Source organism: Talpa europaea, assembly GCF_964194135.1.
Source record: "Talpa europaea genome assembly, chromosome: X".
Classification (NCBI taxonomy): Eukaryota; Metazoa; Chordata; class Mammalia; order Eulipotyphla; family Talpidae; genus Talpa; species Talpa europaea.
In genome coordinates this window covers 66004595-66021587 of record NC_140081.1, presented here as the reverse complement: position 1 = coordinate 66021587, position 16993 = coordinate 66004595, and the positions used below count along the sequence as shown (strand labels likewise).

The 16993-nt window shown below is 36.6% G+C and overlaps 1 protein-coding gene across 1 annotated transcript in view; it reads right to left on the bottom strand.

The window, feature by feature from the left end:
• Positions 1-628: 628 nt before the first annotated feature.
• Positions 629-16993, bottom strand: part of TBC1D8B (TBC1 domain family member 8B) — a gene marked incomplete at both ends in the record, with an annotated part of 62668 nt that continues 46303 nt past the window's right edge. The window contains 7 exons of the mRNA XM_084258439.1: positions 629-1024; positions 2986-3083; positions 4923-4979; positions 6234-6317; positions 8067-8132; positions 8854-9094; positions 9435-9503. Coding sequence (XP_084114565.1) covers positions 629-1024; positions 2986-3083; positions 4923-4979; positions 6234-6317; positions 8067-8132; positions 8854-9094; positions 9435-9503 — 1011 coding nt within the window. The remainder of the gene's footprint in view (positions 1025-2985; positions 3084-4922; positions 4980-6233; positions 6318-8066; positions 8133-8853; positions 9095-9434; positions 9504-16993) is intronic.

Genomic DNA, 16993 nt, shown 5'->3' with positions numbered 1-16993 from the left:
TATCAGCAAAGAGTTTTGAGTTCTTGTTTTAGGAGTGTGTTATAGCTTCTGAATCACTCAGGTAGGGAGAATGTGGAATTACTGAAAAACCATTTCTTATTATAAGGCTAAATGAGATTCACTTTAAAAAGTTAATATTACTTCTGTTAAATAACTTGAAAAGGAGGAGGCCTCCATATGGTAGGTAATCTTGGAGATAATTAAGGCTACAGATCTAAAAGCCTGGTTTCTAAAGCATTCTAATAGAACTGATGCAAATTTGAAAACAGGGTTTATCAATATGACATACTAGTATCACTAATAACACCACATTTTCAAAATCATCAGTAATTCTTATGTAAATAGCAGCACAAACTATTAATATCCTTCATAAAAGTGATATGGTGCCCTCTGGTGATAACTTTTAGCATGATATTGCATATCTTGTGAAATATAAAAAGTACATTTGTATTAGAGAATATAAAAATTGGAGTTTACCACAAAGGAATGAATCATTGTGCTTCCAAAGATATTATCTTTTAACCTTCACACACTTGGTAACAAGATAATTCCTACTCCCAGGAATTCAGCTAACAGTTATAGGAATCTTGGTAAACTTGTCTAAGATAGGCAATTTCTTTTAAGATATTTACATCTTGGTTCTAAAACTTAACTGAGAGGATTTTGCATTTTCTAGTTTGGCTTTTACGTCAATAGGTTTCTCAAAAAACCTCACCAAAGCAGGTTCATTCAACAAAGAGGCAAGAATCTGTTCAAATGCAAATGACCACTGAGGTTCTTCCCTGAGACAGGAAGGATCTTTCTGTAAGTGGCTCTCAGTTTTCCCCTGACTCGGTCCTCCAGAAGCACAGCCGGTAGCAGAGACTCCTTTGTCTGATGATTTAGGGCTATGTAGCTTCCTTCCAACTTCTTCCATCCTGAGCAAAAGGCTTGTTACAACAGCAATGGCTTGATATAATGACTCTTCTTCAGGGTCTCCATGAAATAAGTTATATAGGGTCTTTGAAAACTGAATAAATTGTGACTAGAAGACACAAATTGGAAATATCACATGTGATATTAGATTTGGTAAATATAAGAACGTAGAGGTGAATTGTCTCCTATATAGAAATTGTACCATATAAATCTTCACCAAATTATAAGAAATGATGATTAATCCCCAAATAAATCTTGTTGCCAGAAAAATGGGTATGAACTATGAAAGAAAATTCTATTTAAATCTTCTCATCTATTGTCTAATATGGATATTAAGTACACAATAATTCCTGAAACATTTACCTGCCAGGATTCTTTCAATATTTGTTGGTACTCTTAATTAAGCAAAGTCTCATATTTCCCTAGAGGTGAATCATTCATTCATTAATTCATAACTAATCTGATGAAAGGATTAAGAATGAATCCCCTTGATGTCCCCCAAGGGCTTGAATGGGCCACTCAACTAGGATGATTTAAATTTAGGGAAGAATGTTTGGGGACCTAGCTAGTAGGACAAAGTAGCTCTAATGAGGCCATTTGGACATGTTTCTCTTCAATGGCTGAGTTGGGGCCTAAGTAGATACATAAATTAATGTATCAGCTAATTGCCCCTTGATAATCTATGAACATTTCTAGAAGATTTGTCAGTTGAAAAAATGATTCTAACACAAGAACCCAGATGTTTTATCTGTAAATAAAAAGCAATTATAAAGGATATATTTCATAAAAATATATTATAACAAGCTTTTCTCTTTCTTCCTTAGTTTTTTTTTTTTAAAGATTTATTTATTTGTACAAGCACTGGATACAGTCAGAAGCACAGGAGGGTGAGAGAATTCACCAGAGTCAGAGCGGAGAGCAGAGCAGGCAAAAGGACCGAAGTACACTGTTGAGGGGAGCAGCCAGCAGCAGGAGAGGTCTGCGCACCATGTGGGACCCTCGCCCAGCGGCGGGGGATGGAACCAGTGTTGCAGAGGCTGTGGGCAGCTTCAGCAACCTAGCGCTCAACCACTGAGCCACCGGGGAGGCCCTCTTTCTTCCTTAGTTTGTAGTACTACTTTTTAGTAATTTTACAATAGCTGTATCTCATTGACTTATTTTTATAATTTTATTTATTTATTTTTATTTCTAATTTTTAAATATTTATTTATTTATTTATTTATACAAGCACTGGGTACAGTCAGAAGCACAGGAGGGTGAGAGAATTCACCAGAGCCAGAGCGGGGAACAGAACAGGCAGAGTGACGAAATACACTGCTGAGGGGAGCAGTGGGCATGGCAGGAGAGGTCTGCGCGCCATGTGGGACCCTCACCAGTGCCCGGGGATCGAACTGGTGCTGCAGAGGCTGCAGGCAGCTTCACAGCCCAGTGCTCAACCACTGTGCCACCAGGGGAGGCCCTGACTTATTTTTAAAAGTACCTATTCAACTATCAAATTACCAAATCCATGGAGAAGTACTAAGTTATTTTATTGTTGTCATTTTGGAAAAATTTTGGTAGTATTCAGTATCTGTATTAACACATTTTACTTTAAAAAATTTAACAGCATATTACTGACTGAATAGTGTATAAAAAAGAGAGTTAGAACTGAGTTAATAGTAATCATTGGTATTGTTTGAGCAGGTTTAAACACAAGATGATTAGGAACCAAGGTATGACAAGTTTTAAGTGATTTCTTTTTCTTAATAGCTAGCATTATTGGGCATGTCATATAGTATGCACTAAAAAGTGTTTAATGAATAAAGCTGGAGAGAGAAAACACTAAAGTAGGTTTTATATATATATATATATATCTTTTCTATAGGTACAAATGTCATGGTAGAGGAACTATAATGAATTGCTAGGTGAATTAAATGTTTAAAGTAGAAATTATTTTGTGCTCATCTCAACCTTATGCAACAGAGGTGACACATAAATTACTTAACTATTTTTGTAATAACACGTTAGCTAGAATTGCATACAACCACATTCATACAAAAAACAAAAACCGAGAATTTTAAAATACTATACCTGATTCATTCTTGGTAAATCCTTAATGTTTTCTTCTTTCTTGAAGATCTCATCTTGCCATTGACTTAGATATGCTTGAATATCAACTTTTCCTTTACCTGAATGAGAATAGAATAATTTCATAATAAACAGCACACTATGTTGTCCCAAATCTCAAAAACAATTATGATTGAAAGATATTTCACTGAAATATAAGAGTCTACCTTTTTTTTCTAATTCAGAAATGATCTGAATTCACCTTTTATTTTATCCATTGGCTCTCAGAATATATTTTCCATTCTCATTAAACTAAAACTTTTACATTGGGAAGAATGGGGCTAGAGAAGATGTGAGGAGAGAGGGAAAAGCATGTAAACAGTACACTCTGGCTTGAAGATACAAATTTCATGCAGATGTTCTACTAAGTTTAAAACAGCATCTACATAATATTCTTTTCTTAAAAAAGATTTATTTATTTATACATACAAGAGCTGGGGTGTAGGCCAGAGGTGCAGTGGCAGGGGGTGAGAGGATTCACCAGAGACAGAGTGGGGAACAGAACAGGCAGACTGACTAAAATACACTGCTGAGGGGAGCAGCGGGCAAGTCAGGAGAGGTTTGCTGCACCATGTGGGTTGGTCCCTGACAGGCTAGGGATCGAATTCGTGCTGCAGAGGCTGTGGACAGCTTCACAGGTGGTGTCTTAACCCCTTGTGCCACCAGGGGGGCCCTACATAATATTCTTAATATGCTGATACAAAAGAGGTCTACGGTGGCTCTTTTCCAAAGATTTAAAACACTACTTATTCATTTATTCCTTTAAAGAGTTTAATCAAGATGACATTAGTGTGGCTTTATTAGTAATTATTTAAGATTCCTTAGAAAAGTGGGCCTCCCTGGTGGCGCAAAGGGTTAAACACAGCACTGTAAAGCTATCTGCAGCCTCTGCAGCACACTTTGATCCCCGGACTGCCAGGGAGCTACCCACATGGCACAGCAGACCTCTCCTTTCTTGCCTGCCTCCCCTCAGCAGTGTATTTCAGTCTGCCTGTTCTGTTCCCCACTCTGTCTCTGGTGAATCCTCTCACCTCCCCATACCTTTGGCCTGTACCCCAGCTCTTGTATGCATAAATAAATAAACCTTAAAAAAAGATTCCTTAGAAAAGTAGGTGGATATACACTGAACAACCTGGAGAAGTTGTTGTGTTTAAATAATCTTCAGCAATAAATTACTTTTTAACTAAATGTTACTGAAAATCATAAAAAAGAGAATGATAGCCTTTTGGAGAACAATCTGACAGTCTATCAAAAATATTTAATGGCATATTCTTTGTGATCTGGCATTCTCATACCACTATGAATTTATCCCATTCTAAAATGTGCATGAAAGTATCTTAAAATGTTGCAGCATAGTTTGCAATACAACTGGAAACAAATGTTCATAAATATTGCCAGTTGTTGAAAAGATAATCATATAACCAAACAATGAAATATTCTGTACCCATTAAAAAGAACGATAAATCCAAATGTTCTGACATGAAAAGATTCCACAATATAATGCAAAATAAAAATGTCAATTGTAGAACAGTATATATGCAATGTCTCTTTTTAAAAAAGAAATCTGTCTGTATAGAAACAGGTCTGGAATTGATATAGACCACAATGTTTTCACATCTACTTCAGGGTGGGATCGGAACATATGTACTGTTTGAATTCTTTAAATATCAAAATAATGAAATGAAATGAATATGGGTTATTTAGTGTTATATTTACTATAACTCTTGAGACTTAGGGTCAAGAGAAGAAAGAATAAATTGTTAAGCTAACAAGGGACTGAGAAGGGTCTCAGGACAAACCAACAGCCATTAAAGGGAACCTGCTTTTCCCCTTTATGTAGTCAATCCTATTTGCAAAAACAATAATTTAATAAACTAAATGATATTCCTAGATCATAGTACCTTTTTCAGGGCTGCATTTTATTGATTCTGCTTCATTTTCATTTGCAGGCTTGGAAACTAGAGGAAAAGAGGGCAACTGTATTTTGTAAAATGTTTAACAAACAACTTTCCAAAGTAAAATATTTTATATAAAAATTTCTAATTCTAAGTACATATTTTTTTCAACTGAGCAAATCAATTTTAGTTGACCTGACATCCTGTCATTAGAAGACAAAGAATTCAAGAACTTTTATAATGAAAAGAACATTGAAGAAAATTCATATTAAAAAGTATTAGAAGAAAGTATACCAAATATTAAGTATTTGTTTTGGAATACTATTTTCTTCTTGATGACTTTCCTTAAATTAAATTGTATTACTTTTATTATCAGTAAAAACAGCAGAGTGGGGCCTCCCCTGGTGGCGCAGCGGTTGAGCGCTGGGTTGCGAGGCTGCCCGCAGCCTCTGCAGCGCCAGTTCGATCCCCAGCCACCAGCGAGGGTCCCACAAAAAAACAAAACAAAACAAACAAACAAAAAAAAAACAAAGAAAACAAAGAAAAAAAAAACAGAGTGGAAGTTAGGAGACTGCTACTTATCCTGCTCATTGTGGCAAAAATTCATGGCAAAACTCAATGTGAAATCTGGCACAAGTCAGTTCTTTTTTTCTGGACCTTAGTCCAGAAAGACCTTAGTCCTATAAAATTAAGGGACTTGACTCAATGAGTTACAAGATCTCTTCAAGTTTAATGATCAAACACTAGCATATAGCAACCATAAACATACAGTAATCTGGATTTATTCCTCTATAAGACATTGCATATTTATGAAAAAGCAAAAGAAACAAAAATAAACTCATATCTCTTTGAAATTATGTGTTGGAGACAAACTCATCCCTGTCTTCTACACCTACAGTGACTTATAATTTATAAGTATTCACTGTATGAATAACAGCTATGACCTTCAATCATCTAAGATTCTATTGTTTTCATTGTATTTTAACAAAGCATGAAAATGGTCTGATACATTTTAGAAATTTCTGCAATATAAGTAGAAACAAAGTACATTTTCTTTCTAATTCTCCAGTAAATAAGAAATTCCACAAACCCAAACCCAAAATACAGTTTAGCTAATCAGTCAACTATTTCTGGAGAATTTACCATGCATTTAGCCCTGTGCTAAGTGCTACAGTAGCACAAAAGAAGTACAAGGTATAATTAACCCAAATTTTACTAGAGGTAGTTGGGTAAAGAATTAATCCAGGAGGACCTCTGTTAACATCTGATAATGATGTTAATTAACCATTAAAACACAAACTTTTAACAGATATTTACCATGGAGTTGACTGAGATTAAGTAATTCTTCCTGGGAAAGTTCATCTCCCTTTGAAGGGTCATTAGATTTTACTTCAGTATAAGCTGAAAATAGATAACCCAAATCACATTTACTAACAATCAGGAGCAGAAATGGGTCTTATAATGGGTCAAAGAAATATGGGAGACAGAGAATTAAACAAAGGGTTTCTGTATAAGACAGACATTTATAAGCAAATAACAAGTACTTGATAACACTGAGTTCTGATGTGCTGTTTTTTCTCCTACTTGCTCTTTGATAACATGGTTTTCTGAGAGTCATTACCAATTGAAATAAGAAAATCTGGCATTTGGAAATCTCTGAAAATGTGACCTCAGTCACTGAAAAACATATTCAACAATAAAGAAAATATGAAGTCAAGTGCTTTAAAAGATATGTATATATAGTTTTCTATTTTTGACCCTTCTACCACAAACCTGTTCATTCTATGGCAAAATCAGACACTGTAATGGCAAATGGACAATGTGAAGTACATTGTGGTTAAATTATTAGGTGTTTTGTCTTTTGTTATTAATGCCGTGTTTGTGATTTGAGTGTATGAAGAGCTGATTTTTAACAGATGATTTTTAACATTTTGGTCTTATAAAGACCTAGTTCCGGGCCTCCCCGGTGGCGCAGCGGTTGAGCGCTGGGTTGCGAAGCTGCCCGCGGCCTCTGCGGCGCCGGTTCGATCCCTGGCTGCTTCCCGGCCACCAGAGGAGGGTCCCACATGGCGTGCAGAACTCTCCTGCCACCCGCTGCTCCCCTCAGCAGTGTACTTCGGTCCTTCTGCCTGCTCTGCTCCCCGCTCTGGCTCTGGTGAATTCTCTCACCCTCCCGCGCTTCTGACTGTACCCAGTGCATGTATAAACAAAACAAACAAGCCAGCAAACAAATAAATAAAGCATGCCTCTATAAAAAAAAAAAAAAAAAAAAAGTCCTAGTTCCTCACAAGTTCCTGGGAAGCATCTAAAAGAGAGGCCAGGTGTAGTTTTGGACCAATTACGAGGTGCTATTTGTTTTGTGAATTATCCTATCTACTTCTGCATTGTTTCTTTGATTTAAAGCCTAAGACTGTTTTCCCAATATATGGATCAGGCCTGAGAAAGGAAGCTTCTAATATCAGAGGGAAACACTTAACTAAGCTGGGATGGTGTGGTAACACTAAGGCAGTCTGGTAGAATAAAAAGAAACCTAAGCTTTTAGAGTCAGACCTCAGTTTGTATCCCTACCATGCAATTTATTAGCTGTACGATCTGTCGCAAATAATTTATATGACCCTTAGTTTCCTCATTGTAAAACTGGAAGGGTAATACCACCTTTTAGGGATACTGTGCTTTGATAGAGTAAATGCTCAATAAATGCTAGCTTTTTCTTTTTGCTTCCCTTTTCAAATGTTTAATAGCCCCAGTTACCTGAGTAATTTGTAGTATTCCACAAGTTTAACAGTTTGTCTAAAGTTAATTTCTACTTTCTAATGGCAATAACTAAAACAAAAATTCAACATTATAGCAATGTTGCTTATTCAAATAATAGGTAATTTTTATACATCAACTATTTATCATTACCTTGATTGGCCACTAACAGGAAAGAAATGTATGAACTCATCTATTACACAGACTCTCTTCCACACATTTCACTCTCCCTACTTATCAGCACAAGTACTAGTAATACGATCTGTGGGGCCACAACAATGCAATGACCTTATATTGTATTGAAATCATGTCATTTGTTAAAATAGAATAATATCTGTAATTATACTTCTTACAGTAGAATCAACCTCTGTACATTATTAAAGACTGTTAAACACTTACCTGGAGGAATATGCAGCTTAAAAAGCAGTTTAAGTTTCTCAGTAAAACTTCCATTGTACATTATATCTGTTCAACAAAATTCAATTGCAAAAAATCATGTATCCAAAAAATATTCAATCAAGTCCAGCAACACAGATGAAGATACAGATTAGTCATGAACTAGGATTCAGAAACCTTCTGTTACTAAAGTTAACATTAACCATCAGTCAGCAGGATTCTTCCCTTAAAGTATATAAGCAAAAGACCCTTTTTAATCAAAAGGACAAATACTCTTCCTTCCCCAACCTCAGATTTTTTTTTCTTTTGAATGAGGTCTCATGCCTCATTTGAGGAGAGAACTCCTTTTCATGGGGCCGTCACTGATAAGAAAGCATGCTGGGGGTGTCTGGAAAAGCAAAGGAATGATATAACTGGTGGACAACCTATAGGTGTACATGTTTGTTGGATATTGCTCCACCACTTTTTTAAGCTGTGTGGTTAGATTTGCACAAGGAAGAAGTCCTCCTAACGCATCCTGGTGTCATAGTATAGGAAAATCAGGACATTCTCTTTCTTCATATTAACCACTAAAACATCCATATCTAACAGCTTGATTTTCTGGAAGAATTGGGGCAAAATGAGACCAATATATTTAGCAACAAACAGAAAGTTATTGCTAATGCTAGAGACAATGTAATTCAGGCTGACGAAATCTGACTAAATTAGCAATAGGCAGTTGTATTAAGTATTTCTAGGTGTAAGTTTAATTTTTGCTTTAAAAAGAGAAAATTACTGGACATCATCCTACCAATTGCAGAGGAGAATTCTTTGAAGTTTATAAGGTAGTCAGAGTTTTCATCCAACAATCTGAATGTCCATAAAGCTAGCGAGTCTCTGTTTGCAGAATGAGCCCAGGGACTCAACAAGTGATACAAAACTCTGAACTGCTGGCAGTCAATATGATACTGTTCCAAATATGGCAGACTAGGATCATGCTGCATCGATACTGGACAATTCGAAGGCCAATAATAAGAAAAAAAGAGCTCTTTCTATTAAAAACAAAGAAAGAAAGGGGAGTCATTAAACCAGAAAAAGTAATGTAAGACTGTTAAAAAAAAGTGCTTACTGAAATAACTAAAGATATTTTTTAATTTGTCAGTCCTTTACATGTCTATGTAACTTTGGGGTTGCAGTTTTCCTCCTCTGTATGTGCACATGCTTCACTCCTTCTCCACCAAACCTCCCGTGCCAAAACCCAGTCCCCTTGCTTCCCTCTCTCCTCCGCCCTCCTCTCTGTTCCCTCTGGTAACCAGTATGAAAATATTTAAGTGCAGTTGTGGTAAAACTCTGCTAAAATAACATTATTTTTCATTTAAGGAAGAATAGTACCTTAAACATGACAAAAAGTTCATCCAATTCATGAAGGCTCAATTTCACATCTTGTGATACAACACGCAACTTTAAAGAGAGTAAAAGCAATTTAGAATTTAGCACTTATGCATAGAAATTCTCTTTGAATTCTAAAAAATCCTCCTCTGCCAGAAAGTTTTTCCTTTAATTTAAATTTATTATTATTATTTTTTAAAAGATTTATTTATTCATGCATATAAGAACCGGGGTACAGGCCAGATGGGCAGGAGGGTGAGAGGATTCACCAGAGTCAGAGCGGGGAGCAGAACAGGCAGACTGGCTGAAATACACTGCTGAGGGGTGCAGCGGGCGTGACAGGAGAGGTCTGCCGCACCATGTGTGTATCTCCCTGGCCGGCCGGGATCAAACCCGCGCTACAGAGGCTGCAGACAGCTCCACAGCACTGCACTCAACCGCCTGAGCCACCAGGGAAGGCCCTTTCCTTTAATTTTTAAAGGATTAACAAAGGTAAATGCACCAACTTTGCTCTTTAAAAATGTTGTATGTACAGGGCCTCCCCGGTGGCGCAGCGGTTGAGCGCTGGGTTGCGAAGCTGGCGAAGCTGCCCGCAGCGTCTGCGGCGCCGGTTCGATACCCCGGCTGCTCCCCGGCCACCGGAGGAGGGTCCCACATGGCGCGCAGACCTCTCCTGCCGCCCGCTGCTCCCCTCAGCAGTGTACTTCGGTCCTTCTGCCTGCTCTGCTCCCCGCTCTGGCTCTGGTGAATTCTCTCACCCTCCCGCGCTTCTGACTGTACCCAGTGCATGTATAAACAAAACAAACAAACAAATAAACAAATAAAAATAAATAAAGCATGCCTCTAAAAAAAAAAATGTTGTATGTACATGGACTAAGTTCAATTCTACTCTGCTATGTACTTTGATTTTTATCTTTTTATATCCAGAAATCACTGCCAGAGAATAGCCCCTTAATGTCTATAAATATAAGCAATAGTATTCTAAGTCTCATTGCATATAATCCTCTCTTACTACATAAGCAATTTGTCAAAGTCATCACATGAGATTGTCATCAAACACTTCAAAGGCACTGGGAAAGGGACATTCCTTCTCTGTGCCAAAAAATATCATCCCAAAAGTAATAAGTTTAGAAAATAATGTAATTTTATCCAACTCCAGGAAGGATAAGCACTAATGATATAAACATTATGGTTTTTAAGAAATTTTAAAGCAAAGGTAAAAATAAAGATTTTATCTTTATTGATAAAATTAACAAAATGTGAATTTTTTAAAACCCCAGTAGAATTCAGAGTTGATAAATTAAAATATGTAAAAATGATAAATACTTAGCAAGTGTGAGAAAAGCACAAATAAAAAGGGATAATATAAGCATAGATACATAGGTCATTAAAAGTGTGCAGCACATAGAAAGCATCAAATATTCTTTGAATTTATGCCAGCACACCTGAGAGACTAGATGCAATGAATAGTTCTCATGAAAATATAAATGACCAAAATTAACTCAAAAAAAGCAAGCTTTGAATAGATAGAACTGAAAAGGTATTTAATCAAAACTCTACCCTCGCAACAAAAGGCAGAAGATCCAGATGATTTTACAGGCTTGATTTCTCAAACATTCAAGTAATGGATAATTCCTACATGATTTAAACTATTCCACATAGCAAAGTAACCTATACAAGCCAATAGCTTTTACATACAAACCAATAAACAATTAGCAAATGTAAAGGAAAAAGATCTCATTCATATCAGCATCAAAACCATAAAACTCATAAGAGTAGATCAACCCAACAAGAAATTTATAAGACTTAGAAGATGAAAACTATCAAATGCTTACTGAAGGACATTTAAGTAGGCATTGAATGGGCATTAAAAAGGAATTTTAAAATCTTACCAGACTTCTAAACGAGCATAGCCATAGTAATTAAAAAGTTTGTTGTAGTAAAACAAACAAAAAAGCTGTAGAAATAAACCTGTGTATTTATATAAGTTTTCAGCATGTGGAGAAGCAGAGTAGACTACAGTAAGGATAGACTATTCAATATATGATATTCAAAGGATGGATTATTTCATCTGGGTAAAACACCATTAGAGGCCTATTTCACATTATAAACATTCATGCATACAAGAATTCATGGGCCTCCCCGGTGGCGCAGCGGTTGAGCGCTGGGTTGCGAAGCTGCCCGCGGTCTCTGCGGCGCCAGTTCGATCCCCGGCTGCTCCCCGGCCACCGGAGGAGGGTCCCACATGGCGCGCAGACCTCTCCTGCCATGTCCGCTGCTCCCCTCAGCACTGTACTTCGGTCCTTCTGCCTGCTCTGCTCCCCGCTCTGGCTCTGGTGAATTCTCTCACCCTCCTGCGCTTCTGACTATACCCAGTGCTTGTATAAACAAAACAAACAAACAAATAAATAAATAAAACATGCCTCTATATATAAAAAAAAAAAGAATTCAAAGAGGTGCATTAAAGATCTCAATATTTTTAAAAAAACAATATAGTGCTTTTAGCTAGTGAGATAAACATGCTTATAATCTATTTAGTTTTATATAGGGAGGGCCTTGCTAACTCTGACATAAAACTGACAAATGTACAACAAAAGAGAAAAATTTGACTATATAAAAATTTGAAACTTGTATATTCTGAAATACATTATAAAGTAAATGAAAGAAACAAGGTATATAACTGACAAAGAATAACACTAATTTACAAAGAGTTCCAACAAGTCAACAAGTCAACCTCATAGAAAAATGGGCATAAGCTACAAATAGGCAATTAAGAGAAGAAATGAAAAAGGTATATTATCAGTGAAATGAAAATTAAAGTGAGATTTTCTATTCTATCTATCAAATTGACATAAAGATATTTAATGTCGGATGATAATGAGAGTGTAGGAAAAAGGGCATTTTTACATACAGATGGTAGGATTAATAATTTAGTACAAATCTTTTAGATAATAACTTGGCAGGGTCTATCAAATTTTAAATGGAAATACCCACCACTCACTTTTAACTTCTAGGTATCTGCCTTACAGAATACTCTTACAAATGTTTAAGAATAGATATACTTGGAAAGTTTAAATAAAATTTACTTGTAAGAAAAGAAAGACATACTAAGTGTACATCAACAAGGAATAGTTAAATACACATATTATGGCATACTATGTGTACATCAACAAGGAGTAGTTAAATACACATACTATGGCATATTATATTCAGTACATTAAGAAAAGTGAGGTAGCTCTGTATGTACTGATATGTAATGATAATGATATATTTCTGAGTTAAAAAAGTAAATTGCAAAAAAAAAAAAAGTAAATTACAAAATAAAGTGACTAGTAAGATCTCATTTAAGAAACTATTATTACCCTCTAGGCCTCCCCTGGTGGTGCAGTGGTTGAGTGCTGGGTTGCGAGGCTGCCCGCAGCCTCTGCAGTGCCGGTTCGATTCCCAGCCACTGGCGAGGGTCCCACAAAAAAAAAAAAAAAAAAAAAGAAACTATTACCCTCCTTTCCCACCCCCCCCAATTTATGTCTTTAAAGAGACTAAAAGCAATTTAGAATGCAATACTTATGCATAGAAATTCTCTTTGGATTCCAAGAAATCCTCCTCTGCCAGAAAGTCTTTCCTTTTGTTTTTAAAGGATTAACAAAGGTAAATGCACTCATTTTGCTCTTTATAAAAAGATGTATGTACATAGACTAAGTTCAATTCTACTCTGAAAGGATATATGCCAAATCATTTTAATATTGGTTACTCTTGGGTAGGGAATCTTTACTTTTTATATTTCTATAATGTCTGAATTATTTACAAATGAACAGGTACTGCATCAGTATTTTTTAAAGTTAACATATAAAACTTTTCAAATATTTCTCAATAAAACTGGAAAAAAAGAAAATTAGAAACAGAAATTAAAGAAACTGAAAATGAATTTAAAAATAAACCTAAAACAAGAGGCTCTGTATTAACTATGTCACAGTACCATCATTAAATTATTCAGTTGAAATTTAAACCTGTAATCTTCAGAAATGTTAATCTTCCCAGATTTGTATCTCTGAGGATGTGGCCTTTAAGCAAGTAGGTTTGCAAAAATAATACATGCTCACAATAAAAGCTCCAACAGCACAGAAGGACATATATAGTGAAAATCTCCCTCTTCTGATTAATCCCACTCACCAGAGGCAACCAATATTAACAACTTATGTATCTATCCAAATATTAAAAGGAGAGTATTTAAAATACAGAGTATTTTATAGAGTATTTAATATCTAATGATAATAATATATTATTAGCACTGCCTACCATGTAGCTTAATTTTTGCTACTGATGAAGCACATCACAAATATGTTATCGTTAAATTCCTATATCATAGCATTCAACACTGAAAGTCAAATAATGAAAAATGTTGGAGAAACCAACATAATTCAACCAGGAGAGTTCACCACGGCGGCAGAGTGAAGATGCCAGGCTCCATATAGTCACAACTAAATTGCAAAGGGACAAACCCCTGAAAGATAAACAGATGACTACAGCATACACTGGGAGCAATGTTTCAGCAGAAAGAGCTAGGAAAATCTTTAAGTGGACTACATTTGTAGTGTAATACCAGGAAAGCACAACTAATGAGAGGGAGGAGTGGCTGATGTATGGAATGCCCCTACAGCTGTGCTCTCAGGCGTGCATACTCACATGAAGGGCTTTGGAAACCCAGCAATGGGCTGGGTAAGGGGGATGCACAAAGCTGTGATCTAGAACAGAGGGTGTCTACTGGAGAACCACAGGAGCTGATATACGGAGTGATGATTAGTGGCTTGAGCCTGAGGCTCCCAAAATAGAAAAGTTGGGGAAACCAGCAGGGCGTTAGTCAGATAACCTGTGTCTCCTCAGGCTATTATTTGTAGCCTGAGACTGTGATAATTGAAACACCTGCCACCTCCCACCCATGGCCAAAATCGAGACAACTGAATGCTTTCATAAACCAGAGTTTAAGTATGTGGATCATAATAACAGCAGTAAGCATCCGGGGTAAGGCTCTATACTGGAAAAGCAAAGAAACCAACTTGAGGCTCATGGTCCTGTCTCAACCACAATCAGGAGCCAGCACTGCATCCTGTGCTCATAGCTTAGAGGCTGAGGCTGGCATGAAACTATATGAGATACTTAGGCTGAGGAGTTGGCTCAAAGAGGGGATCACTGTGGATCTATTGCCTATATTACAGTAGGGCACTTGAATCCTTGAAGCTCACTGGAGGTGACAATTCAGTGCCCTACTGCCCTGGTTCCTTTCTGTATATCACCCTTTGTGGGTACCAGTTCTCTGGCCATCTGAACAGGTGCAAAGACAGCAGTTTGATATTCCTCACAATCTATGAAAACTAAAAATGAAGAGGGGAAAAAAATGCAAAAGAAGTCTCAACCCACCAGAACTGTGGAATATACCTGAATTAAAAAAATGGATAAAGCAAAACAGGAACAGAATAAAGACTGAGACAATATGAGACAGCTACAATTATAATTAATGGATCTAAAAAACATTAAAACCAAACTACAAAATATAACAGAGGACCTCAACAGCAGACAAAAAGCAAGCAATAGAATTAGTGAGCTTGAAAACACAATATAGAACACATAAACAGAACAACAAAGAGAAAAAAGTATAAGAAAATGAAGACAGTATAAGTGACCTCTAGGACAACCTAAAGAGAAATAACATCCATATCATGGGGGTCCCAGAAAAAAAGAGAAAGGCATAGATGTAGATGATTATGGTGCTTTGGTGGTGGAAGTGGTGTGGTAACATATCTGAAGAGGTGTACAGGTACACTGTTGTAAACCAATGTTACCTCAATTAAAAAAAGGTCACAGGAAAAAAAAAGAAAATTTATTTAGAGAAATAATTGCTAAGAACCATCTCAACCTGGGAAATGAACCAGATGCCCGAATCCAAGAGGCTAAGAGTTCCAAACAAAATAATACCAGATAGACATACTTCAAGACATTACAGTAAAACTGCTGAAAGTCAACGGCAAATGACAAAATACTAGAAATGCTGAGAGAAAAAAGAGTAACCTATAAAGGAACGTCAATTACACAGTCTACAGACATTTTAGCAGAAAAATTACAGGCTAGAAAGGAAAGTCAGGTGCTATTAAAGTACTCAAAGAAAAGGATTTTCAGCCTAGTGTCTCTTACTGTGAAAGATTAACAATCAAGACAGAAGGAAGGGTAAGGAGCTTCACTGAAAAGCAACAAATAAAAGAATTTATCAACACCAAGCCACACATAAATGAAGTGCTAAAGTGTTATTATAAAGCAAAAGGACAACAAATAGAGATAAGAGACACCTAAATTATATGACATGGAAGAGAGTAACAATGCTGCCCATCAGAAAGAATTTGAGACCAAACTATCTAACTGATCACACAAATAGTCTATCATACACTAATCTCGGCAGAAACTGCAAACAAAAGTCAACAGAATTAACACATAAGAGAGTGGAAATGGAACCTCAAAATATAAATAAAAGATGTCAAAAATGAAAGGTAAACTAATGGATTGAAGGCTTAGATGTAAGCCCTACAGCAATAAATATTCTACGACATCAATGATAAAGACTTTTTGGTAGACTTGATCCCCAAGGCAAAAGCAAAACTAAACAGTTGGGATTACCTCAAATTACAAACCTTTCACACAGCTAAAGAAAATGTAAGTAGATTAAAAAGACAACCTACTTGGAAGGGAGAAAATAACTGATGAGGGGCCAAGATATATATCTTGGATATATAATATACAACTTCAACATTTCAACAATAGAAAAACAAAAAACCCAATTAATAAATGGGCAGCAGATCTGAATAAATAGTTCACCAAAGAGGACATCCAGAAGGCCAATAGATATATGAAAAAAATGTTCATCACTTCCAGTAAGAGAGATGCAGGTTAAAACCACAATGAGTTATCACCTTACACTCATGAGAATAGCACATATTAAAAAGACCCCCAGCCAGCAAGTGCTGGAGAAGATGTGGAGAAAGAGGAGCCCTATTACGCCACTGATGGGAATTTAAACTGGTGCAACTATGATGGAAAGTGATCTGGTTTTACTTTATAAACTAATAATGGAAATATATTGACCCAGTAATCCCGTTCTTGGGTATCTATCCAAAGGATGTAAAACCATTGACTTAAAAAAACATATACTCTACAGTGTCTATTGCAGCACTATTTACAATTGCTAGGACATGGAAGCAACCTAAATGCCCAATGACAGACTGGATCAAGAAGATGTGGTATAGGGCCTCCCTGGTGGCGCAAATGGTTACATCTCAGCATTATCAAGCTATCAGCAGCCACACAGCAGGAGTTCTATCCCCAGCCAGGAAGCTAAACCACATGGCCCAGCAGACCTCTCCTGTCTTGCCCGCTGCTCCCCTCAGCAGTATATTTCAGTCAGTCTGCCTATTCTGCTCCCCGCTCTGTCTCTGGTGAATGCTCTCACCCCTCCCCCACTCTGCATCTCTGGCCTACACCCCAATTCTTGTAGGTACAAATAAATAAAAATAAATCTT